At 45.0% G+C, this 27,857-nt stretch overlaps 1 protein-coding gene across 13 annotated transcripts in view; it reads right to left on the bottom strand.

Annotated features, from left to right (window-relative positions):
- TLN2 (talin 2) overlaps positions 1-27,857 on the bottom strand; it is a 383,956-nt gene that overhangs the window by 35,853 nt on the left and 320,246 nt on the right. For all 13 annotated transcript variants that reach the window (XM_090029605.1, XM_090029610.1, XM_090029613.1 and 10 more), the window contains 6 exons: positions 27,108-27,274; positions 22,621-22,804; positions 17,820-17,945; positions 17,149-17,265; positions 14,830-15,015; positions 380-487 (listed from right to left, as the gene is read on the bottom strand). In XM_090029605.1, the coding sequence (XP_089885731.1) occupies positions 380-487; positions 14,830-15,015; positions 17,149-17,265; positions 17,820-17,945; positions 22,621-22,804; positions 27,108-27,274 (888 nt within the window). The remainder of the gene's footprint in view (positions 1-379; positions 488-14,829; positions 15,016-17,148; positions 17,266-17,819; positions 17,946-22,620; positions 22,805-27,107; positions 27,275-27,857) is intronic.

Below are 27,857 nucleotides of genomic sequence, written 5' to 3' on the forward strand. Positions count from 1 at the left end.
GTTATGAGCTAGTTGTTGAACTGATATAATTAGAGGAGGTTAAACAAGTATTTTTAAATGGTATTTACATTCCTAAGAGCCAGAAGGAAAAAAACAATACATTATTTTAATTTTTTGTGTCAGGGTATATTCTTGGAGGCTTATTGCTGTCATTACCTCCTGATAACATAACTGCTAGAAGACAATTAGATGTAAATGCTTCAAGGTTCACTTCTCCCACTGTTTCATCAGTTCAGAAAATGGTGAGCTTTTTTAACAGTTGCTCACCAACTTGAAGAAGGCTAATTGAAAGTCAACACTAGCAATGATTATGTAAAAAGTTCAGTGAGATTGCATATATATTACCTTGCCATGGACAAGCATACAGGCTCTTTCTTACCAGGAGCACGTGCTCTAGGAGTTCCAAGTATCCCAAGGTACATTCTATTCCAAATCGCAGTGCTCTCTCTCGAACATCTTCACTCACATCTTGGTGATATGAAGCTTGCTATGGAGACAAAACAATATTAAAGCTAAAAAAGTATTCAAGGTGGGTGAAGTGGGGTGGGGGGGAAGTCAGAGTGGATACAAAAAGGACAGAAAGAAGTGATTTCTCTTAGGCTAGGGACAGAAGTTACACATAAACCAGTTCAAGTGATCAGAAACTGGTTTAAACTTGTAACAGAACGTAAGTTCAGTGCACATAAATCAGTTTCAAAATGGATGAAACTGGTTTAAGATAAACCTGGCTCAATGTCGTATCAGACTTAACTGATTTGGATCAAACCAATTTATGAAACTTCTGTCCCAGACCCCTTCCTAGTTCAAGTTAAATCAGAGTCCTCCAGCATCCCAACATTTTGCGGCCCTGGGCTGAGCTGTGTCATCTTAGGGTTACCATATTTCCAGTTCCAAAAAAGAGGACACCAGTTGGGAACAGGGAAGTGGGGGTGATGCAGGGGCAGGGGAATTTCTAACTGTTATAGTGAATGACAAGTGTTATTGCCTCAAATTTAATGAGAAACAAAAGCATTAAGTAAATGCTGAAGTTGCATTCAGATGACGGACTGTGCTCCTGCTTTATGAAATGTCTGCTCCGTCACTACAGTAAGCAGCAGGTTTTCTTTTTCTGTTGAAAAATTGCAAATTATCTGATAAAAAACCTGAATTCACTGATTAAAAAACCCCCAAACCTGCATTTTTCCGTGATTAAACTGAAACACTACTATATATTGTTGTCAATTTAACACACTGTTTTATTGATTGTTTACAGAAGCCTACCAGTACCTCAATCATTATAATAAAATAAATTTGAAATACCCCTTTTCTTTTCTTTTTTTAAACAGAAAACCAGAGCTCCCCTGCCTGCTTTGCTCAACAAGATGCGGGTCAGGCTGTGGCCGTGTTGCCCCCCTCCCTGCTTTGTAGTACCGAGCAGCCCCAAGTGATATACCAGTGCCCTGCCCCTGCCCATGGTGGTGCCCCCCTCAGTCCCAATCCAAATTCCCCACTCCCCTCTGAGCTCTACTGGTTCCCCTCTCATCCAGCCACCCCTGGCCTGTCCCGGCTGGAGTGACACCAGCAGCTCTGGCTCCTGTGGGTGGTGGTGGAGCAAATCCAACCATCACGAAACTTGGAGGGTGGGGAGGCCTGTGCACCCTCCACCCTGGGCAGCATCTCCCAGCTAGATGGGCTGCGCAGCTCCCTGCTACCCCATCACTCCAGCCCCCATGCCCTGTTGTAGCCCCAGCACCACCCCCCCAGAGCCCCCCACCTTCCAGCTACTTGTATCCAGGTGCCCCAGGTTGGGGCAGCTCCCATACCCTGCCTGGCTGCCTATACCTGTATGCACACACAGAAACACAGTGACTCCTACCCCCTGTCCCTATTCGCTGAAGTGGTATTGCGCTTTCCATGTTTTTCTGTGATAAACTGAAAACTTGGATCTTGATTGAGAACTCAGCTCCTGATTGTATGCTAGGTATTATGGAACTGGCAGTTCTACCTAGTGGTGGCCATCTTGAAAACAGACTGGGGTGGAAATCCTGGACATTTTGCCTGCATTTAAAAAACCTGCCTGGATGCAGCAAGGCAGGCTGAAAAAGAGGACATGTCCAGGAAAACCTGGATGTATCATAACCCTGCTGTCTGCTCCAGAGAGCAGGGCTGGCCTCCACTCCTCTGCTCCCTAGCTGGAGCAGTGAGGGCTGGCTGACAAGGGGTTGGGAACAAGCCTGACTGGGGATGCAGCCCAGTCTACAGGGGTGGGGACTGCCCACCCAGGCAAACCCCAGCTGAGGTCTGGGACAAGGGAGGCATGTTAAACACCCCTTCCCCCACTTCCCCTGCAACTGTGAGCTACAAATCCCAGAAGCAGCTGGAAGCAGGAAGAGGAATAGATGAGCAACCCTGCAGAGTCCTGCTGCTGTAATTCTGGACTGAAAATCCCAGAGAACTCGGGGGCCGCAAGAAGAGGAAGTGACCACACAGCCAGAAAGCCATGCTCTACTGCCTTTCCCCCTTCACCTACCCCCGGCTTCTGGCCTGAGCCATTGCAGGCATGTGGCTACATTTCCTAAATAAAAGGTAAATGTTTGTTCACTTCTGTTTCAATTTAATCTTTGAAGCTTAGACTAACTTGCAAAAACTGAATCAATTCAACCTCAGGCTTTTTCACTGTCTGTACCTAGCCTTAATGTGTAAATGATATTGGAGCCAGAACATAACCTACGTAGCAAAGGTGAAGTTAAACTATGCTGTCGGAGCAGTAAGAGCCCCGATTGTGAGAATGGATTTAAAAACAGGTTTCCTTCTGTTTCAAAGCCTTCACTTGGACATGCGACATCTCCCCGCTTCTTCATTAAGTATCATCAACATTAGTGTCACTGCCTATCTTGAAACAAAAAAATATGACCTATATAAAGGACCAATGGAGGAGAAGAGCAGTGGTATAACCTGGATGGTCATGCTTTGAGCAGGCGTTTGGACTAGATGACCTCCTCAAGTCCCTTCCAACCCTAATTTTCTATAATTCTAGGACTCTGAGGCCTGAGCTGTGTTGTTAATGTGTGACATGAATGAGAGTCTAAGAAAAGGGAAGAGGGCCCCTCTATTTATTTAATGACATTAATAAGGAGGAAAGACAAAAAAAGTCCGAGAAGTAGCTTTTCCATTCAGAAATGTGCATTATTACAGATTTTAGATTAGCAATCTACTCCAACCCCATACCTGCTGGTGGGTCTGTCTAAAATCTGCATGGGGTATGCAGTTGTCCCAGGGGTACAAGCACAGCAGCTATGTAACCCCAGAGAAGAAACCCCCCAAATAAAGAAAACTTACTTACCTTAGGGCTCCAGACACTGGACGAGCACGGCTGACAAGGAGAACCCGCGGTTCATCAGCCATGCCAATATATAGCTGGGGCTGGTGGGTGATGTCACAGATGATCACCGGCCAGCCAAGATAAAAGCCAGCACCAGCTGGAAGCAGGGGAGAGTGGGAGAGGCAGTGGAGGCTGCGGATGTTCTCCACGCCGGCAGCAGCCAGCACCAGCAAGACAAAAATATCTCCAAGCAGGCAGGCTCACCCAGGGACCAACAGCTGCTTAAAAGCCCCACGCCAGTCACGGGCAGCACCGGCGTGAGGGAAGAGACCTTGGTCCAAGAAGAGCAGGGAAAGGCACAGGGGGGTGGTGGACGCTCTTCATACCAGAAGTATCGCGGGGAGTAAATTAACTGAGAGAGAGAGGTATGCAAAGCTCTCATCTGGCAGAGAGCGGATCAGTGTCGGGGGACACAGCAGGGCACAAGCTGTAGGGCAGAGCCAGTATAATAAGGCAGTTCAGCCTGATATTTCTTTTTTTGGATACCTGACTGTTCTTTTTCCCTCTCTCTGTCTCTCTCTCTCTCTCCCTGGCGTCTTCACTTTTGGTTTCCTTCTGACCTGTGCCCATTCCTCAGTTGTTTCTGGGTTTATTTTGTTGTTTTATTTTATTTGCTTGCAACTTTTCATTGAGAGAGCCGGACAACGGTCATACATCAAAGGACTGTCTGCAAGAAGCAACAGATGACTGGCAGAGAGCAGAAGAGACCCGCAGGAGAGGGGAACATATACTGGATCCAAGGTCCATTGAGAAAGCAAGGTGTAGACCTGATACCTGAGATTGAGTGACGGGAGACAGTCATCAAGACTGGAAGGCCAGCCACTCCAAGATCTGGTGGCCTATCGGAGGCTGGCGTAAGGAAGGGGTGTCAGGGAGGTGGAGTCCCGTGAATATCCATCAGGCAGAACAATCGACCTCGAGGGACCACCAATGGGAGACTTCACCACTGAAGAAACACCCAAAATTGTGGCAGGTGAGTTTTGGGGTCTTCCCCGGGGTGATCGGAACCCCTGTCAGAGGTTACATGATGCCTCCCCGCATCCACCACCAGGTGCCCATGCCAGGGCGGCATCTGAACGGATACTCAAAGCAAGATGAGCACAGCAGTCAGCAAAAGTAAATTCAGTGTGCAGAAAAATACAAAGAAGTGAGGGAACGGGACTTTGTGGATTACGACCTACTGCTCTGGAGATCTGGTTTCTACATAAAGCTTTGCAACTGGCCTGCTAGGTGACCTTCACTTCATCTCTGGTCCTGTGTTTTGTCATGTGTAAAAGAGAAGTTAGGATATATTCTTTCTATGTAAAGTGTTTCAAGAACTGCAGATGGAAAATACTATACAAGTGCTTGGCTATAATTCCATGTGGGCTGAGGAGGGAGAGGAGGATCCAGGTAGTGAACCAAAGACTGCAGCGCTGGTGTCATCAGGAAGGCTTCGGCTTCTATGGCCACAGTCTGCTCTTTGGTGAGAGAGACAGCAAGATGCTGGGAAGGGATGGCCTCCACCTCTCTCCACTGGGGAGGAGGCTCTTCTCAGCCAGACTGGCTGACCTGCTCCACCAGGCTTTAAACTAAACCCACCGGGGGACGGGGGAACTACCCACCAGTGCTGGCCCACTGAGCAACCCTTGCAAAGCCAGCAGGCCAAGGCACTTAAGGGAGCCGACTGCTGCCCCAGCCCTAGAGCAAGCTGTGGGCAAGACAAGGGCCCTCAAGGGGACACTTGCATGCTTGCACACCAGTGCCAGGAGCTTGGGGAATAAACAGAAGGAACTTGTCTTCCTGCTCAAGACAAACAATTATGATATCATAGGGATAATGGAGACCTGGTGGGACTCCACCCATGACTGGACCATGGGTATAGACGGCTATACCCTGTACAGGAGGGATCAAGTGGACAAAAGGGGTGGAGGTGTAGCTCTCTATGTCAAGGAGAGCTGCGCGTCCCTACAAGCTGACATCGGCACCCAGGGTGGACAACTAGAGATCCTCTGGGTTAAAAGCCGTGGGGAACATGGCACAGGAGATACAATGGTGGGAGTCTACTACAGACCTCCCTCCCAGAATCAAGAGATTGACCAGGAGTTTGCCAGGGAATTGGCTGAGGCTGCACGCTCCCACTCCATGGTTGTCATGGGGTACTTCAACTACCCGGAAATCTCAAGGGAAGAGCACTTGGCCAAATCTGAATGGTCGCAAAGCTTCCTCATGTGCGTGGATGAGCTCTATCTGATTCAAGAAGTTTACAGGCCAACAAGAGGCAAAGCGCTGCTTGACCTGGTACTGGCAACCTGGGAAAACCTAATTAGCGAACTAATGATTGAAGGGAATCTGGGTGACAGCGACCACGAGCCGATCACCTTCACCATCTGCTGAAAAGCTGCCAAGTCAGTCAGCAGTACAGAGGTTCTCGACTTCAAGAGGGATGACTTTGACAAACTCAGGAGACTTGTCGGTGAGGCCCTAAGGGACCATGACTCCAAAGGAAGGGGAGTACAGGAAGAGTGGTTGCTCCTCAAGGGAGCAATCCTACATGCATAAGCTAAGGCTATTTTGTCTCAGAGGAAAGGCAGCAAGACAGCACAGCAGCCCCCTTGGGTCAACAAGGAACCAGCAGTCCTCCTGTGTCTAAAAAGACAGACCTACAAAGAATGGAGGACGGGCTCCACTTCCAAGGAGGAATACTCTGCACTGGTCCGGACCTTGCAGGAAAGCCAAGGCTGTGACAGAACTCCAACTGGCTACAAGTATCAAGGACAATAAAAAATCCTTTTTTAGATATGTGGGGAGCTGGAGGAAAAGCAAGGGCAACATTGGACCCCTGCTAAGCCAGAAGGGAGAACTGATGACCGATGCCCAGGAAAAAGCCAACTTGCTAAATGGGTACTTTGCATTGGTCTTTCACCAGTCTCATGGGACACCCCTGCCCATTACGGGACAGGGAGGCCCAGGTGAGGGAGATTCCTTACACTCCATCAATGCTGACCTTGTGAAAGAACACCTTGAGAGGCTGGACACCTTCAAGTCAGCCGGCCCTGACAATTTACACCCCAGAGTACTCAAGGAGATGTTCTGCACCATAGCTCAGACCCTGGCATGGATCTTTGAGAACTCCTGGCTCTCTGGTGAAGTGCCTGATGACTGGAAGAAGGCCAACGTGGTACCTATCTTCAAGAAAGGGAGGAAAGTGGATCCGGCAAACTACAGGCCCATCAGCCTGACCTCTATCCCAGGGAAGGTCTTAGAAAAAATCATGAAAGAAGCCATTCTTAATAGACTGACCGATGGCAACACCTTGAGGGATAGCCACCACAGGTTTGTTGAGGGTAGGTCATGCTTGACCAATCTCACTTCCTTTTACGACCAGGTGACCTATCACCTGGAAAAGGGGGAAGAGATTGATTTCATATATCTTGACTTTAAAAAAGCCTTCCATCCGGTATCCCATGATCATCTTTTGGCAAAACTGGCCAACTGCAGCCTCACATCCACCATGATCCGCTGACCCAGAGGGTGGTGGTTGACGGGAAGTCAATTGTCATCGTGCCCTGTGACCAGTGGGGTCCCTTAAGGCTCTGTCCTTGGACCTAATTTATTCAATCTCTTCATTAATGATGTGGACATTGGAGTCAGAAGCAAACTGGCCAAGTTTGCCGATGATACCAAACTTTGGGGTAAAGCATCCACACCTGAGGACAGGGGGTAATCCAGGCTGACCCTGACAGGCTCAGGAAATGGGCAGATTAGAACTTGATGGTGTTTAACACTGAAAAATACAAGGTTCTCCACCTTGGGAGGAAAAAACCTGAAGCATGGCTATAGGCTCGACAGTGCTACACTGGCTAGCACTATGGACGAGAGGGACTTGGGGGTCAGGACTGACCACAAGATGAACATGAGCCTGCAGTGTGATGCAGCACCCAGTAAAGTCAGCAAAACCCTGGCTTGCATCCATAGATGCTACTCAAGTAAATCCCAGGACATCATTCTCCCCTTGTACTCAGCCTTGGTGAGGCCACAGCTGGAGTACTGTGTCCAGTTTTGGGCTCCACAATTCAAAAAGGATGTGGAGAAGCTTGAGAGAGTGCAGAGGAAAGCCAAGCGCATGATCAGAGGTCAGGAAAACAGACCTTATGACGAGAGGCTGAGAGCCATGGGACTCTTCATCTTGGAAAAGCGCAGACTCAGGGGCGATCTGATGGCCACCTATAAGTTTATCAGTTCATAAGGGGTGTTCACCAGGACCTGGGGGAATGTTTATTCACCAGAGCGCCCCAAGGGATTACAAGGTCGAATGGTTATAAACTACTGCAAGACCGTTTCAGGCTGGCCATAAGGAAGAACTTTACTGTCTGAGCCCCCAAGGTCTGGAATGGCCTGCTGCCATACGTGGTTCAAGCACCTACTTTGAACACCTTCAAGAGAAATATGGATGTTTTTCTTGCTGGGATCCTATGACTCAATGATCTTCCAACATCCCTTCCAGCCCTAACATCTATGAAATCTATGACTTACAAGTGGAAAACACGAAATTGAATAAAGCAAGCCTGACTGCCTTTTACTGCGTTTAAGTGTATATGTATATAATACACCAAGGGCTCTTTAATAATACCAGTTGTACGATGTATGATGATAGATCACCTGTGGCTAAATACATATGACCAGGAAAGGGAAATTCTTCTACTGGTGTTATCTTTGAGGGGACAAACTGAAAAGCTACAAAGTTGTATCCCTGCAACCTTGATTCACCACTAATAAAACAGCATTTGAAAAAAAATGAAACTTCTACATATTTAAACTTTAAATTAATTCTTAAACAAACAACTCCATGTCTAGCCTTTTCTGGGTGAAGAGAGTGTTTCTATTGGATCTGCCTGTCTGTTGTTGCTAGTGTCATCTGAAAACTGTTCAAGGCAACATTTCTTTTGTTTCTTGTCAGTTTCAGTTAGGGCTGAAGTTATAATAGCTCTCCAAATACTTTTATCACTTCCTTTATTCCTTATCATCCACCATTAAACACTGATGCCATCAAACTGGATTTCTAGCTGAGTTGGCTAATGGACTCCCTCTGCTGGCTAAGTCAAAATCAGCCAAGCACCCACTATAACCCATTTCAATTAATATTCTCTCCCCAACCCTGGAGAACCAGGAGTAGCATTTCAGGGGGATTTTTTTTTTCTCAGCATGTATTAGACTGCTCAACTACTGTACCAGATAGATTTAACAATTTTAGAAAAGCCTAAAACAGTTTACTTTTTATCTATAAATGCAAGCATCTATAGATTCCTCTCCTTGAAGTTCCACAGGGATAATAGTGTGTATGCTAGTAGTTCACAAAGTTTTATGCTATGTACAGACCGTCAGAAAGCCTGAGGCTGAACTGATTCAATCTTTGCAGGTTAGTCTAAGCTGTGCAGATGAACTGATAAGCAAGTGAACAGGCATTTGCTTTTGATTCCAGAAATGCAGCCACATGCCTGAAGTGGCCAAAGCCAGAAGCCAAAGGGCGCTAGAGCATGCCCTACTGCTCAGCTGGAGTAGAAAGCTGGGGCTAAAGCTAGCCTTGTGAAGGGTGGGGTGGAGGGTGGGGGTTGTGGGGCAGGTGCAAAGCACCATGGGATGCTGGGAAACTCAGAGTTCACTTGAATCAGAGGGGATCTGGGACGGATGGTCAAAAAACTGATTTAACTTAAATCAGTTAAGTCTGGTACTACATCCATCCAGGTTTAACTTAAACGGACTTTGGCCATTTTTAAAGTGGTTTATGTGGACTGAACTTCTGTTGTGTTACAGATTTGAACCAGTTTCCAACCACTTATACTGGTTTATGTGTAATTTCTGTCCCTAGCCCTAGACTGAAGGCACTCCTCAATAAACTCAAGGCACCCTTTGGAAAATGTCAGCTCTTAGCTTTGACTTGTTTGTTTGTTTTTTAATACAGAAAAATAATATAGCAATTCTTGTTGCAAAAAACTCAGAGGCTAAAAATGGACTTCAAATTTCTCAGGCTTTTATCCTAGGATCCTACAGACCATCCCTATTGCCCCATATTAAGTACCTGTGAAGAATCTGAATTTCTCCAGGGGAAAAAAGTGGCTAGTTAATTGCCATTTAAGCTGCTTATGTGAACTGTCCTACACTTACTTTAATGCAAGTCAAATCAGTCCCAGATTAAACCCAATATCTGTTTTTAGCCAGAAACCCCACAACAAGTCAGAATGTTTTTAACAATACGGTTGCTTCTTTGAAATCTCTATGTAAATTCATGTTCTATTGTGAATTCATGTTTGCATGCTTAATAGTACTAACATTAATGGAAATAAAGGTACCCTTGGGTGCTGTGGCAGCGTGTGTGACAATCATTAATGTAAGCACTAGTGCTGGTTATTTAGAGATGCTGTGGAATTGTTGCGCTGGAAATTTTTAAGTTAGACAAACATTTGCCTTGGATGGTTTAGGGATGACACCATCCTAAGATAAGGGGCCAGACTCTATACATTTTTTTTTGCAGGAAATAAACCCAATTGCTTTTATAAGTCCTTGTTAAGTAATCAACAGAGACACTATGATCCTTATAAAACATTTTAAGGTACACTCCTCCAACTGAAATCTGTGAACTGGATCAAGTTATATTTTGCATTTTGAGAATGTGTAATCAAAAGATTCTTTACTTAAGAATAAGCTAACATAAAAACCTTACAAACAGATATTTTTTTCCTGCAAAATAATTCAAAATTGAATTTCAGCATGAAGTCTTTTGGACAGAAACCTATGGCTTCATACGGATATGCAGTTCCTCCTGAGAGAGTCACGCTATGCCATCAGTGTACAGATGTTCAGTTTTTTTCTCCCAGTGAAAAAAATGGCTGTTCCAGGTGCAAAATAACCTGTCAACAATCAAGGTTAGATCACTGCCAGAAGAGTTTCTCCTGGGATGATGAATGTCAGTACATGCGCTGTGTATACACTGTAATTTTATATGTTGATCTGTGAATTTACTGTTAATTCACACCTACCTACTCTTTTATATACTCTCCTTGCTTCCCTAGTCTATTTGGTGACCTTACTTTAGACAATTCATGAACACTGCTCAAACCATGGCAAAATAAAAGACAAGAACATATTCTAAGTGTATATTTTTCCTTTGGATTAGATGACTCAGCTCTCCTGTATTACTTCTGTCCACTGTTTGTACTTCCTGTTCTGATGGCCACCCAGACCCTGACAATATATTTTTTTATCCATAATCATCACTTATAATTGCAATAGGCACTTTTACATGTGGTCTGGGGATAGGGGTGGGGTGGGGAGGCAGCATTTTCATTAGTGCCACTGTGTCTTGTGTATCAGCTTCCCTGTGCTTAAAAATGGTGGCGGAGGTACTTGACCCAAAACTTGTTCAATGAGCTTTAGATCAAGTGCCCCTGTCACCATTTTGAAGCATGGAGATACTGATATGTGAGATACAGGAGGCTGCTGGAGCACGGCAATTACCACAGCCCGATTCACTGGAATTCTACCATGTCAGACTAGCCTTGGCATTCATGTATAGGCACCCTATAGTGCTTGAGCTCACTGCCAAGGCCAAATCAGTTACGACCTGCACAACAACAATAAAAATAACTTCTGCGTAAAATATCTGTGATTTAGACCAGTCAGGAGAAAGGCCCACCTGCCAGAACAACTGACAGCTTGGTAGCTGGTTAAAGCACTGACCCTCAGATGTGGGAGACCCCAAGTCAAGCTGTTGCTCTAGATCAGGCATAGCAAATGCTTTAACCGAGGTGTCCTATATCCCACGTGAGTGCTCTAATCACCAAACTTGATTATTTTGAGAATGCGTGTGAACTTCCCTTTTCCCTCCCCTACCTCCTTTCTCTCCAAAATCTTCAAAAGGTTTGGGGTTCTTCCCAATGCAGAATGAAAAAATATTCCAAGATCTCAAAAATATCTGAGAGAAGAAAGCAGTTTCTAGAATCTAGACAGACCGGTTAAGGAGAGCGTGACAGTGCAAATCTACACGTGATGCTACATCGCCATAGCAATGCACTACAGCGACAGCATCTGCAGGCAAGAACCATGACGCTGCACCTACGTCACTGTAGTGATGTGCTATCTTGTGATAATGTATCGCTATGGCAACATAGTGCCTAAAAATAACCATGCACTTTACGCATGGCGCAGTGTGGGGTGTTACTGCCCTGTCTTTTACTACTTTCAAAAGAAAGTACTAAATGATGGTGCAGTAACAATGTTGCCATAGCAACATGTGTAGACGCGCCCAGAAGTGGGAACTGTAACACAGAAATATCAACTTTCCCTGTGTCACACAGAAAATCTGCCAAGTGGCTGCTGGGAACTGAACCTTGTCTGCCGGACACTGTCATGATTATCAATCTCCTAGTCCTTATGCTTATCTCTCTTTTTCTATTTTAATACTTGTTACATATTTCCTTTACGTACTCAGTTTCCTCCTCATTTTCTCTTTTCTACTAGTACTTATACTCTCTTGATGTGCTTCTAACATAATGGATAAGAGGTATGGGTGGTACACTAAAGTCACTCATGAACACCCAGTGGGAATTAAAGCATTTTAAAGCTTAAGTGTAATTATACATTCAGAACACTTTGAGCCTCAGGTGAACCCAGTGTAACTGCTACATTTGCTGTGGTGGTCACCATTAAAAAACCCCCATATTTCCTAGTGTTTACTGAATAGCCTATATATGTGCTCACTTGATTTAAAGATGTTTTTATGTTATCTCCAATCCTTGCCCAACCCCTAGCAAGTTCAATTACATGTTTCCACTGATGTTAATGGTAACTTGATCAATTCCTTAGGTGTCCACAATTATCAAAATAAGTTTTTTCCAACTAGTGACTAGTGACAAATGTCAGCTTGTACAATTAAAGCTAATATATTTAAATATCATAATTAGTTGAACCCTTTAGGGCACTCATCTTCAGGCAGATTACAGAGACATTTAATTTAAATTAACATTCCCAACAGTGGGAAAATGCAAAGTAAACTGCATGTGGCAATTTGTGCTATAGTTTATTTGCATACATACATACACACTGTGGTAGATTTGTTCCAGCTAGAGTACATCAACTTGCATATTACTGGATAATATAGGTTGAATCAAAATATATAAGGTTGAAGTATGTTCACATTTTGTCAAATATCACAAATAAATAAATAAATAAATCCAGCCATCACTACCACCTTCCCAGAGGGGATAGTGAAGGTGGCTCATGTTCACCCTCCTAACACTCAAGATGAAGTGGATATTTGGATTTCTAACTGGATCTTTTTCACATGCCACAATTAACTTGTGGAACTCAATATCACAAGGTACCACTAAGTCTAAGACCAACTTTTTCAAAAGTATGGAAGAAAATTTTGGCAGGAGATCTGATATTTGCTTTATTATACACGCTGATTCAGCTTGATAAAGACTTTTTACAAATCAGAATATGATTGGAAACATTTGTATCACATGACAAAAATGCCTGGGCTAGCTTCATAGCAAATCTTCAAGTTAATATTTAATAGCAAATGTTTTTTGTTTTGGCTAAGGGGATATAGTGCAGCTAATCTAGTTTTAAATTGTCAGATGTAACAGTAACAACTGTTTTGAGAGGCTTTGGGTCACTATGTTGTAAACGCTGCATAGGATTATATCTTACATCAGGTTCGCTACTGGTCTTCAGTGCTTCAGAGTGCTACTCCTTCTTGCTCCTTTTCAGCTCCAAGGAAAAAAGGCCAAAACTAGTTCTACTAGGCTAAGGAGAGGGTAGACTTTTATCCTTACTGTTGTGAAACACATTTTTTTCTGGTTTTAGCTTCAGGCTACCTTCCAGCTGTTACTCCTACCATTCTGCTTAAAAGGTGGTGCCCTGTGGCTTCCTAGATACAGATGAAAAATGCTGTCTGCCAGCAATGGTGGCTTAAGAATCAGCCCCTTCCCAGGATCCCAGTGTCCAATTGCTTGTGTCGCTAATTGTCCCTTTCTGGAGGGCACTAGCAATGTATGAACTACAGAAGCACTAAATTAAATTATTTCAATCAAAGGAGTGAAAGCAAACATAAGAGGAAATTATGAATTTGAAACTATAACCAAGTTCCACAGGAAAAAATATAAAACAGTTAGTTTTTCTCTCTCTCTCTAGTCTATGAAGAAATGCATTTTAAAGAATGTGCAGAGTAAAAAGTAGAAAGATATCCCTAATTAATATGCACCTAAATTAGCCAGTTCCAAGTTACTACAAGGTATTTAACATGCTTTAGAACAGAGTATTATCTCCTTCCCTTGAGGCATCAGTTACTGGATGCTGCCAGAGGCCATGATATTAGACTGGATGAGACTCCTTGGTGTAATCAACATAGCTGCTTTTATGATCTTATAAAAAAAACCAAGAAAAAAAAAACTACCTTTCTGAGTATCCCAGTTCATAGAGTGGGGAGACTGAGAATCAAAGCTTGAAGCAAAGCAGGAACTGATATATTCTGCTAACTACATATGACACTCATCAAGTCACAAAAATTATTTTATTCCATGTATACAGACTCATTTATACAATTATATTGCATCATGCTTTATCACAAGATTGTTTACTATCTTTCCTTGAAGCTACAAGGGGGATAAATTGATGTCTGGGGACCTCCAAGACATGGATTCGATGACATCTTTAACTCCACACCTGTTAAACTGTTCCTGCTTTAATTTTTCTGTTGTTACCACATATTTTAAAACGAAGATGCAAAAGGGATAATTGCAAACTGAGGGCATCTTAATTTTACTACTTAAAACTTAAGGCATCCGATTTTATATAGCCCATACAGACTCTGCATGACCCTGGAGTTTAATTATGGCTAAAATATCTCTACCTCAGAACCAAGACAAATGAGTTATTAGTCATATCTATATCATATGCAGACAGTTTTACAGAGCTATTTCTTGAAAGTTTTCTTTTTCAAATACAGAATTTGTAAACTTTACCAGGGAAAACCCCCTACGTAGTCAGTAAAGGGAAAAATGACACTTTTTAGAAAACACAGCAGGAACCAATAAGCATGTTTAGAAAGCAAAGGAATAGTGAAAGAGATCTGCTCCATTTTTTTCATCAGGCTCAACTACATTAAAATCATACTGTGACCCTAAGACTATTCTTTCACTCTACTGTTCTTTCCAATTTAATACAAGAAAGAAAATCAGGACATTTCAAGTTAATGAAAAACTTCCCACTTTCACCAGAAAGTGGTGAGTGTTAATCCATGTTTCTTTGGCATAGCACAAAAATCCTCTTTCTGGTACAGGATATTATAGTGATAATTCATAATTATCACAACCATTAACTTCTCAGCTAAAAGCAAAAAATAACAAAACCTAAGTTTTAATAGAAAATAACATTTAAGGGATTTAGAAACAAAAATCAGATGTAGGAGAGGAAGTGAGAATCTTTACCTTACAAGCTGTTAGCATGTCAGCTACTGCTTTGCGGCTCAGATTTGCTGTAGCTATCACATCCTCCTGTCTGCATGAGTTCCCAGCTGCAACAGCTTTGGCAGTTGCCATGGTGATTCCTTTCGTCATCCGAATTGATTCTTCAGGTGATGATGTCTTTTCTGGAACCTCCTTTGACTGAAACACCTGGAAGTGAAAGCAGAAAAGAAGAGCTTGATGCCCCTTAAGAGTAAAGCCATGACAACTCATTCTTTGAAACATGCACAGCAACTGAAAGCAGCCTTCAAATGGCAGGAAATTACAAATTTAATTGGAGCACTTCAGTATCATTCCTGTTTGTCAGAAGTATGGCCCTGATAAGCCTTATATCCCTACACACAGCAGAAATAAACAATAAACTGTGGGAAATGTGCACAAAAGGTAACACATTCATTTTAAATGGATGACACCCAGCATGTCATTTAAGTTATCTGGGTTACAAGACAGACAGAACCCAAATGGTACAGACAGCTGTACAGAAAGCCAATATTCTTTCATATATACTGCTTTCATCCCGACTCTTCTACAGGATCACACCCCACATTAAAAGGTCCTTTTTCCATTCAGGCTGGGCCCTAATTCTCTCGGCCACAAGCAGCATAATAAAGGATTGAACTGGATACATTAATAACGTGCTCAAGGACCTCTTCTTTAAAGACGGAGAAAATGAAGCATAGTCTCTTACGCTATACTTAGTTTCCCTTAGAAGCCTAGCTGTACAATTTTGCAGAACTTGTGTCAAGTGACAGACACTGAATTATCTGACAACATACCCATCACCCCTATGACTAGTGGAAGAAATTAACTGTGTTCATATAGGTAGTATAAGTCAATCAGACTTTCTTTTGACTCATACTAGTTGCCTTTTTTTGAGCATTTTTCCCCTCACTAGCTTGCCAGTCTCAGATTTTGCAGAACATTCCAGTGTCTGGCAGAAGGATGCGTTTCATCATGCACAGCATCAAATCAACTAAGGGTTTTCTAGTGGACCCTAAAGCAGGTATTTAAGTGCTTGAACAATATTCAAATGTACCACTCCCATTTTTTCCCATTTCTCACTGTCTCAAAAGGGGGCAGAGTCTATCAAACAAACTCCCTAGGTCAGGTGTTACAATGACCTCTCTACCCCTTAAATTCAACCTGTACTGAGTACAATAGTCCATGTATCTGGGTAACATCCTGGTTCCTACTGACTTTGATGGCATCAGGATTCGATCTCATTTATAACATTCTTTCCCCTATTAACATTGTAACATTCTCCCTCCTCTTAGGATTTGTACAGCAAAAATGACAACAAAGAGTCCTGTCATATAACAATGGAGATGATGAGGAGGGGTATTCAAAAAGAGTGCACCACAAGATTTTTGCTTAGGAGAGCAGCAGAACTGACATGTTATAATGCAATGTCCTGATTAATAAATAACTATTCTGTGAGGATTTTCCTCTTTATGTTTACACAACACAAAAAGGGACAAAACAAAGTGAGCTCTTAAAGGACAGCAGCAGCTTATCTTTTTAAACATCCCCAATGTTGCCACAACATAGGTGCATTCAGTTCATAAACTATAAGACAGGGTACTCTCTGATACAGTTTCTCTATATATATTTCTGCTTATCTTATCAAACAACAAATAAGATTTTAGCTTTCCCAAGCATACTGTGGTACTAATTTAGCTCACTGTCCACTATATAAAAAAACAGAGTATTCGAAAGGAGAGCTTAATACTTACCTTACTGTATCCTGAAGAGACAGAAAAATAACATTTGTGGTTTAACACCTAATTTTGGGGGTGAATTCTGTGCTACAAATAATTCTTTTGCTCAGATAAAATTTAGATATCAGGCTACTGACCTTTATAAAAGAAAAAAAATGTAGATACGATTAAAATCACAGGTGCCAAATATGCTGGCTTTGAAAGGTTTCTTCAGTGCAAAGGCAAGGTTAAAAAAGGTAAAAAGGTGCTTGATTCAGAAAATAATGTTGAAGTGGGAGTTTCATGTCTCATGGACTTAAAAAAACCCAATTGCTCCAAGTATATGATATGACAGTTATCTCACAAATCAAAATACAGCCCCAAAATGGTCACTGGTGACATTGGAAAGCAGGTAGGCTGAAGGAACATGCCAGCTTAGAGTTAATTTAGAGCAGCTGGCAGTGACTAAACTGCATCTAACTCACTACAGGACAGATGCAACATGCCCTGAGGAGCCTCTGGTGCAGCCTAATTTGATTTTAAATGTGTTCTTTAGCAGGCTGCCATGTGCAATTACATTCTTTACCGTGAGTTCCTGTTTGATGTACTCGATTGTGGCTTCAAGAGCTCTTGTGCCTCGAGTAGCTTCATCTTCTACTGCTTTAACAGTTTTCAAAAGTGATGTGACATTTGTTACCATAACCTGAAAAGAGAGAGAGAGGTGAAAATACATAATTCCCTCCTACATTTAGGAAACACCATTTTTTCATTTTAGGACTATCACACTATGAAACGATTATTAATTCCAGTATACTTTATAAATAGTACAGGTCATTTGATTCAGCCCTCTGCTTACGAAAGCTCATGTTATACATCTCTGATTTAGTTAGTCTACCAGAAAGTACAAATCTACCCTCCTATGGCAACGTAGAATACTTCCTCAGTCAGATGCACACAGGAGAATGGGGATGTCCTTAGGTAAGAAAACAAGTTTCACCAAAATCACCGATGTTACCGGATGACTAAGAAACTGTTGTTTATTGACACCAAATTGCAGGCAGCCAATTATCCAAGTTTCCAGCTGTCACGAACTGTCCAGTTAAAGATCATCTCAAGTTATTTGAATACAGATGAAAAAGCAGGAAAATAAGAGAATTAGGTGAACAAGAATTCTTGTTCTTTGGGATTGCAGTAACAAAGCAATATCAGCAATTTCTTTAATAAAAGTCAAACAAAGCAAGTTATTACACTACTTACCTTGGCAGCTCCCTTCAGCTGGTACATGGATGGATCATCTGCTGGTTTGCTAGCAGCTCCTTTGGTAGCACCAATGAGGTCAGAAAGGGCCTTAGCAACATCCTTAATAGCGTTGATCAATACAACCTACAAGGGTGAGAAAGTTTAGCTTGAGGTTAGCGTAACAAGTTCTCAGGTCAGCTGACAGATGGAGGATTTGGCAAGACTGGGCACTTAAAGGATCTGCTAAGCAGAGGGAAAATACTGTGTCATACCTACAGTCACCAGGACTGGCATCAGCAGCCCTTAGTGGCCTGGATGCAGTGAGGTTTTGCTCATATTGAAAAACTAGCCAACTGCCCATCAAGAATGATGTGGGGAGGAGGGTAGTGGGGACAGACGCCACCACCCACTGACCCATGTTGCCGCCATTCTGCCTCTGGCTCTGTGCACCACCCCCCATCTAGCTCTGTGCGCCTCCTCCGTCCCTCACAGCTTCACCCTGCAGCACCACAGTTTCTCAGGCACAGGAGAGGGAAGGAAGCTTGCATGCAGCAGCCACAGCTGCCACCCAGCACCCCAAGCTGCTGCTGCTGCACGTCCGGCCACGTGTTACCCCCATCTCCCTTCCCAGACTCCCCTCCCTCCTTCCCAGCTGTTCTCAGGGCCTGGCAGTGAGGTGCTGCCACTGTGCCCCCCTCTCCTTCCTACTTCCCTCCCCCTTGTCACCTCCCTACTGCCTCCCCCTCCCTGACGGCTTTTGTTGGGGCCCGGCAGTGGCAGTGAGGCTGGAGGTGGGGGGGTGGTGAAGCCAGTGCTGCGCTGCCAGCACCCTGTCCTGCTGCCTCCCAGAAGAAGGGGGGAAGAAGCCTGCCCTGCTGCCCCCTCCATCCCCCTTGGCCAGCACCCTGTGCTGCTGCCGCCTCCAGGAAGCAGGGCCAACAGGGAAGGAGGGGTGGGAACGGCTCTGTCTGCTCTGTCGCCAACATCATTGGTTGTTTCAGACAAACTATCAGAGCGTGAATAAAACATTACGGACGGACAGACAGACAGACAAAGTCTTTTATAATACTAGAATTACACTTTGGTAACCTGTGCCGAAGCTCTGAAAAATGACTATATTTAAGACATAAGCTATACTTAAAACTGTAATCTAACCTCCCCTACAAGTCAGAGAATCTTAGAAAATTAGGGTTGGAAGGGACCTCAGGAGATCATCAAGTCCAACCCCCTGCTCAAAGCAGGACCATTCCCAACTATATCACCCCAGCCAAGACTGTGAGGGGGCGGCGTCTAGGGACGGCCGTGAGCTCCCTAGCGCCCCCTACCGTCACGTTAGGGTGACGTAGCACCCTCAGACCCTCGCCCGCCACGACTTTGATGATATATATATATTATGTGGAGGCTGCCAGTTTCCCTAGTGGACGGTATGGTGTTCCTGTCCCTATTCCAGACGGGGATCTATGTGCGTCCTGCCTTAAGGGCTATGCGTGCCTCCAAACCTCCCCTTCAGCACGCCCCAAGCCTCGCAGCTGTTCTGGAGACGTTTGGACGGTCCCTCGCCCCTCGGGTGCCCTTGTTCTCTCTCTCAGGCCCCGGGGCTCCTCGCCCACCTGGCGCCTCCTTGGGTCGGGCCCCAGTCTCTAGCCCGTTCCCCGCGCCCTGGGCCTGTCTCGCTGGCGCCACCTGGGTCCGGCTCGCTAGCGCCGCTTGATACCGGCGCCCCTGGGCCGGGTTCTAGCCGGCGCCTGGCTAATCGCCGGCTCCTCCTTGGATCTGGAGCGCTCTCGCCGCCCTAGTCTCGGCGCCCTTGGGCCGGCACGCTCTCGCCGCCCTAGTCTCGGCGCCCTTGGGCCGGCACGCTCTCGCCGCCCTAGTCTCTCGGCGCCCTTGGGCCGGCACGCTCTCGCCGCCCTAGTCTCTCGGCGCCCTTGGGCCGGCACGCTCTCGCCGCCCTAGTCTCTCGGCGCCCTTGGGCCGGCACGCTCTCGCCGCCCTAGTCTCTCGGCGCCCTTGGGCCGGCACGCTCTCGCCGCCCTAGTCTCTCGGCGCCCTTGGGCCGGCACGCTCTCGCCGCCCTAGTCTCTCGGCGCCCTTGGGCCGGCACGCTCTCGCCGGTCCTAGTTCTCTCGGCGCTCTTGGGTCCTCGCACGCTCTCGGGGCCTGTACTACACCCTCTGTGCTTCGCCCCTCTGGGTCCTTGCCCACTCTTTTGGGGCCTGTACCCTACACCCTCTGTGCTGACACCGCGCCTCTGCGCCCTGTCCTCTGCCCCGCTCTGGGGCCTTGCCCTCTCTAGGGCTGACACCGCGCCTCGCGCCCTGTCTCTGCCCCGCTCCGGGGCCTTGCCCTCTCTAGGGCTGACCCCGCGCGCCTCGCGCCCTGTCGCTGCCCCGCTCCGGGGCCTTGCCCTCTCTGGGGCTCACACTGCGCGCCTCGCGCTAGGGGCACAGGCGCTCGTCGCCGTGCCTGTCCCCTTGACCCTTCGCTGGGTCCGTTTGCCAACTGGGCACACCGCCCTTATGGGCTGGGGTCTGTAACCCCGCACCCCGTGCCTCCCTGGTGCAATATGGTGCCTGCAGCACCGACAATAGTGCCCCTGGCACTGTGCCCTTGCTGGGCACTGGGAACCCCCAAGCTGTTGGGGAGCTCCCCTTGAGGCCTCCTCGCTCCCCTACAGCCTCACCCGGTCCTCCGGTGTAAACTGTAACTTAAACTCCAGCCCTCTGGCTACAACATAAACAGAGGCTCCACACGCCTAACAATAACTCCAAGCCCCGCCAGGGCTCTCAATCCTACCTTCCATCAGGGCGATCTTGTTCCCTGCATCATTGCAGCCGGTTAGCGTGGTAAGGTAGCAACCACTAACCCAGGCCACTCAGCTCGAGCCACAGAGCTCCTGCTCCTGCGGCAGCCAGAAGGGAACTGTGTTTCCAGCTCCAGCCTAAGCTGGTTATAAAGACCTGGCCCTGCCCTCTTCCGGCCATGTGACCACCTGAGCTGCCTGGGTGATTGACAGCACTGCCAATCCCCTCACACTCACGGGGCACCTCTGTGACTCCGTGACAAAGACTTTGCCTAGCCAGGTCTTAAAAACCTCAAAGGATGGAAATTCCACAACCTTTCTGGGTAACCTGTTTCAGTGCTACTATCCTCCTGGTGAGAACGTTTATCCTATATCTAACTTAAACTTCTGTTGCTGCAACTTAAGACCTTTGTTCCTTATTTCGTTACCTGCCACCACTGAGAACAGTCTAGCTCCATCCTCTTTGGAACCACCCCCACTTCCCTTGATCTACTGACAACACTCCTACTAATGTAACCCAATCTGCCACTAGCCTTTTTCTCAATAAAGGCACACTGCTGGCTCATATTTAGCTTATTGTTCACTGTAACCCCTAGGTCCTTTTCTGCAGAACTGCTGCTTAGCCAGTCATTCCCCAGCTTGTACCAGGCATGGGACTGTTCTGTCATAAGTCCAGGATTTTTGCAGTGGTCCTTATTGAACCTAATGAGATTTCTTTTGGTCAAATCCTCCAATTTCTCAAGGTCTCTCTGAATCCTGGCCCTACCCTCCAGCATATCTACTATTCCCCCCAGCATGGTGTCATCTGTAAACCTGGTAAGGGAGGCACTCCACCCTATCTTCCAGATCACTGATGAAGTTATTGAACAAAACTAGGCCCAGGATTGACCCCTGGGGCACTCCACTTGATACTAGCTGCCAGCTAGACATCAAACCATTGATTACTACCCTTTGAGCCCATTGATACAGCCAATTTTCCATCCACCTTACAGTCCATTCATTCAACCTGTACTTCCTTAGCTTGCTTGAGAGAATGTTGCGGGAGACCATATCAAAAGCCTTGCTAAAGTCAAGTCCTATCATGGAACATACCATAGCCCCATACACAACTGATATCAATTAATAATTGCTTGCACTACAGGATTTTTATTGGCAACCCTGCATTGTTAGACTTGACCTTGAGAATAAAGTCTCCAGATATGGTAGTTGTTTAAAGTAACAGATATTGCTAGAGTGGAATATACAGTTATCAAAAAATCCTCCAGAAATAAACATTTTCAGTTTTTGCAATATTTTCTCACAGTTGAATTTTCTGTAAATTGACACTGGAATTGTGTACAGTTAGAGTGAAATATACATGCTTTCCAGAGTCTCAAACAAGCAAGGGAACTTTTCAAATGAACTTCCTAACTTAAAATGGTAGTACATTACCAACCTCCATTTCAATAGATTCAAATAAGAGATGAAATGTTTCTACTTTGAAAAATGACATTACTGACTGGAGAGAAAAATAATATAGAAATACCTGTAAAACTTCAGCAAACTATTAGCAACATTAAAACAACGTGAAGTGCACTGCTTAATCTTAAATTCAATAAAATGGTTCCTAGCAGTGAAATCATTAAACTATGGAACAGCTTTCCATAGGATGAGTCAGAAGCCCCATCATGAATCATTTGACAATGAGGCACTTATAACCTTGCAAAAAACATTATATTGTTGGTGGATGGGGGACAAGCCACAATTCTATACAAGTCTTATCCATTTCTAGATTTATAACTTAGATATACAAAATTGTTTTTCAGAAGCAAGATGCACAAGTAAACTCAAATTAATCCAAAAGAGACACCTATACTTTGAGTAAGATTTTTACAGGTACTTGAGTGAAAGTCACTTTAAAGAAAAAAGTTGCCTCGTATCTTGAGATTTGAAAATTATTTCTCTTACAACCGTATATCTTTCAAATGTGACAGATATTGATCCGTTGTTTACCTCTAGGTTTGCTGCCCCTCATACCTGTGTTTCAGGGTCATCTGATCCCAAGCTGGCTGCTCCCAGTTTTACCACTTCTGCTAGCTGGGTAATGGTGTTAGCGGATGACTGAGCTGCTTGGGCCAGTTTGTCTTGACTTGAGGCAGCACCAGATACCAGCAGTTTTGTATCTTCAACCAAAGCTTTTGCGGTTTTCAGTATATTTTCCCTGGGGGAAAAAAAGGAACATAGGGGAATGGAGAGGGGAGAACGAGGGAAGAGGGAGAAGGCCATTAAACATTATTTTAAGAGACGGAGCTATGTAGACAATGAGCAACATACCAGTAACTACTCATGATAATCCTAGCTAACACCACAAGGTTGCAATTTCTAGTTAGAACAGATGTATTAAGTTTCAGGTTGTCAACACACCAGGAACAGGATACCTCAATGAAATGACTTCCTCCTGAAAGGAAATGAGATATGGCAATAGAGGGAGGAAACAACAAGCCATAATGTGGAGAGATTAGGCCCAGCTATATTATGAGGAAACTACCAGTTGTCCAGCCTCCCCCTTAGCCAGCATGTTCTATGGAAAAGAAAATCATTATAAGGGGGTAATGGGAAGGAAGGGGAAGGGAAATGCTGCACAAAACATGACTAATTCACACCTTTTTCCACAGTTTTTGAGGAGAGAAATCTAAAGCTTTTCACCCTTTCCTTCGGGTGAAAGAACAGACCACCTCTGAACAATTTGCTTCAGAAACAAGGTAAAACCATGAAGATAAAATGATAAAAGAAAACATAAAATTAGTCATTCAAGAAATAACTGGCACCTGCACGAAACTTGATAACTGGACTTTTAAGAATTCCTAGATGTAACGGAGGAAAAACCTCTACCTGCAGTCTTAAGTCAGGCTTTAAAATTCTCACCTTAACTAACAGTAACATTAACATTCTGATCTAGAAAAGCCACTTACCTGGAATTAACGTGATCAGTTGTAAAGACTGCCTTTACACAGTAACTATTTTAGGCTTAGAACAACTGCACAATTAGGTAAAAGGAAATTAAACTAATCACAATTTTATTGAAAAAGATGAAATGCTTCATTTCTCCATTATTCATATATTGTAATAAGCTAATTATAGCCCAAAATGCAGATGTGGACCAGTTCGTACTCCTACTTTACCAGAGTATAAATCAGAGGCGGGCACTTATTTCAGCTGGAAGGCCACTTAATGAGTTTTGGTGACCTGTTGAGGGCTGCATACAAAATCTTTCAGAAGATATAATTTTAACAAATTATAAATCAAAAACAAATAATAAGCTAACATTTACTATAACATCTTTTAATTTTATTAAAAATATTGATTTGTGTATGTTTGAATAGTGTACATACAGATGATTGCATAATAGCTCAAAATAAAGTCTTACTCTTGTATATTGTGTGTTGGGATGGTGGGTGCAGTGGGGGTGAATGGGCTGTGTGGGTGTAGTTGGATGTGGGTATGGTGGGATGTGTCGGGGAGTGTGTGGGTATGGCGGGGTATGCAGTGTGTGGTTGGGGTGTTGGTGTGCAATGTGGGTTGGGTATGCAGGTGTGTTAGGTTACTGGCCTGAGGTGGGTGGTGGCAGGGAGCGACAGGGGGCACATATAGGTGCAGTCCACCCCTGCCTCCCCTCCAGCCTGTGGCTGCTCCCTGGCATTCCACATGGCGCCGAGCCCCACCTGGGGCAGCCTGCCCAGGCTCATGTCTGCACCCCTGCACCTGCCCTGCGCTCCTGTCTGCAACTGCCACATGGCTCTTGTCTATACTCCTGCACTTGCCCTGCGCCCCTGTCTGCACCCCTGCACCCACCCTGTGTTACTGCCTACACCTGCTCCAGATCTGCTCCAGTGTACACAGCTTCCTGGCAGGGCCACCTTCCACCCAGTCAACCGCCCTCAGGTGGCTGCTGATTGCGCTGGGCAGGCAGAGTGGGTGGAAGGTGACCAGAAGCTGGAGCTGGAGTCCCATGTATTAGGGCAAGAGCTGCCCTGCTGCAGCTTCCTCCTGTTCACTGCCACTTCCCCTCCCTATCTGTTACCCTGAGTGCTGCACCAGGGACAGAAGAAGGAGGAGCTGCTGGAGGCAGGGGGAGCTGAGCAGTTCCCTGGGCAGCTGCAGCAGAAGCCCCGCCAGGAAGCTGTGCACACTGGCTCGGGCCATGGCCATCTGGTTGGTAAGGGCAGGAGTGCAGTGATTGCTGCCCTGGATGGGAGTAGGTAGGGCTTGGCCCCATGCTGAGTGCACCAGAAGCACCCGCAGACCAGATACAGTTAATTGGTGGGTGCTAGCCATCTGAAGGGCTGAAGCAGGCAGCAGCCAGGTGCTTGACTATGGCAGCCATTTTGAGACCAAGGATACATATAGGATGAAGCAGCAGTTTCCTGCTAGCCGCCACAACAGAAACATCAGCTGGCTCAGGAACAGCTTGGAGGTTTATGGGCTGGGAGGTATGAGAATGGAGGAGGCTCCAGGTCCTGGGCATGACCTAGAAGTGCACCCTGCTGAGTATGGGTGGCCTGGTGGTGCTGTTTGTTGCAAACAGTCTCCCAGAAATGCCAGGCCAGTTACCACCTCAGTGAAAGGCAGGTCAGGGGCACCTAATAACCTCCAGGCCACACACAGTCCTAGCTGGGGAAAGCCCAGGGCAGTGAGAGGCGTGAGGCTCACGTGATGCAGCCAAGTTGTGAGGGAAAAAGCAGGCAAGCAGCTCAGGCTTGTCCCGAGGGACCCTGACTGGCCTATGCTGGGGCCAGGACCCAGAGAGGGGTCAAAGGGCCAGGGGCCCATTGCAAGGGATGCCCAAAGAGCAAAGAGGCTCGGGGTACTGACTGGCCTGAGATAGGGCCAGGGCCTAAGGGGAAGCCGAAGGTCCCAGGGAGGGGACCATAGCTAATGGGGTGAAGGGTACAGCGGAGTTTAGCTGCCTGAGACGCTGCAGTACAGGAGTGAAACGGAGCTGCAGAGATCCCCCTAAACATCAGGGTGCAAAAATGGGTAGCCTCCTACCTAACTAACACCATAATTATGTATCATCAAGGCATGGCAGACAAGAGAGGTGGACAGTTAGTCCAGAGACAGGTGGGCAGGCCAACATCAAGCTGGCCACACTACCCATGGGCCAGATCCAATCAGCCGGTGGGCCAGATCCAGCCCACGGGCTGTATTTTGCCCGCCCTTTTTATAAGTATTGCTCTTTGTCACAAGCCATAGTATTTGTTATTTTCTATAGCACTACATTGCTTAGACTGGACACAATATTGCCTCTCTCCAAATTCAGATGTATGACATCAAACAGAGCTGCAAAGCATAAAGCTGGTAACCAAAGCAGCATATGAACCTGCGCAGGAAACAGACTTTACACTAACATACCACTGTGTTACTTTCCTCAATCCAAACCCAGGTGTACACACATAAGACGCTACATTTCCATATGACCTACTATTTAATGATTTTTTCTTCCCTGCAAAAACGGTCTGGTCCTCCCTTTACAGAGGTGAGGAAGTTGGGTAATAAAAGTAGTCACAAGTTGGTGTTAGTTATCCCCACTAAGCTTTGCGTTGTATTCTATTTGCCATCTTTCAATTGCAAATAGTTTATTTTATTGTTAAACTGTAGGAAGCAGGGTCTTGTCTGCAAAGTATGTAACAAACTTCATCTGATGATGGAAAAACCTCTTCTAATTCTGGACTCCAGTACACTTATGGTTCCTACAGAATTGGCAGAGCCAGCATCTAAGTAATGGCACAGCAGTGATGGCATAGGTCAAATGTGCCACTGAGCCACAGCTGTGTCTTGGCCATTAGAACCTCAGGTTTTCATTACAAGGGAAATAAAGGCTGGGATGCTGAAAATATTTCATTGTTTTGAAAAATGCCCCGGAATTATTATATTCCATATGACATTAGATGGAAATGTAGGCCACCAACTGATCCAAAAGACAGAATAACTGACCCTGACACTATCAAACAGACCCACCAAATAGGTCCAGTCTCAGCATTGACTACACACACTGGAAGAGCCAGCAGGTCAAAAACAGGCCTTGTAAAAAAAGAAACAAGGTTACCCAAGCCATCCTCTCCAACTTCATGGGCACTTAATTTTTCCTACTAGGAACAAAGGGAAATGCAATCAATAAAAATGCAATACAGGAATGGCTATGTTAAAATAAAGCCTTGTGTCAAACTTGTCACATTTGTGGTTTTTGTTTGAAATACTACTAGGAAATTAGCCAGCTGTTATTCCCTTCACACATACATGAGCAAATCAAAATTTGTTTTTCTTTACTTATCTGGCTTTTGAAACAATGACCCCAAATCATTCCTATTTCTCTCTCATTTAATTGGCCCATCTGGGTTTATTCTTGGAGATTTATAGGGCAGGCAAAGCTCCATCTGTACTCCTTTTCTTTTGCCACTAGTAGGACATTTATCCATTGCTTCCTTCCATATAGGTCCTCTAGCCCATGTTTTGGAAACACTGACCTGTGGTCTGCAAATGATTCATTGTTCTCAGCATTTAGAGTTCCAGCTGTGGCAAACATGATAGTTGTGTCCAGATCTGCAATTATCCCAGAAACAGCGCTAGCTGCAGTGATACAAGCCTGAGTGCCCTTGTTTCCTGCTTGCAGGGCAGACAAAACCAAAGAAACCTGGAAACAAAAATTTATAGTGAGGGGCGTATTAAAATAAAGCAATGTTAATTGATTTATTAGTTAAAAAAGGTTAGGTTTGAACCAAAGGCACAATTCATTTTTGTGACCTAATTTCACCATCTCTGATAATTTTCTCTTTCCCTTCCCCTGCTTACTCTATCTGATTAGTAACAAGTTTGATTAGGTTTTCCACAGAAGGATGCCTGCTATTGACATTCATCTTTCATGCAGGAATGGGCTGTCTACAGATGAGGCATAATACACAATAAATGAGCAGATCATGAAGACCTTAACTATATCTGGTCCCAGTATACATAATGACATTGCACAATCAATAGTGTAAGCTCTCATCTTCCATAAAATCAAATGAAAGGAAAGGCTTCCACAGTTACAGTAAATAAGAATTCCAATTATCTGTAGGCTCTCAGCAAAGTCAATAAAGGAGCTGACTGCATTTATTTCAATGTTATAATTACTTGTCAGCAGCGTAAGGCGCTGCCCAAAAATGTGATCACAAAGATAAAAGATGCTCTTCAAAACTCAACTTTATCTCGTAGCTTATTTTAAAAAGATGCATCTC

The sequence above is a fragment of the Crocodylus siamensis genome, chromosome 15 (assembly GCF_052110815.1).
Source record: "Crocodylus siamensis isolate JL-2025a chromosome 15, ASM5211081v1, whole genome shotgun sequence".
Lineage (NCBI taxonomy): Eukaryota > Metazoa > Chordata > Crocodylia > Crocodylidae > Crocodylus > Crocodylus siamensis.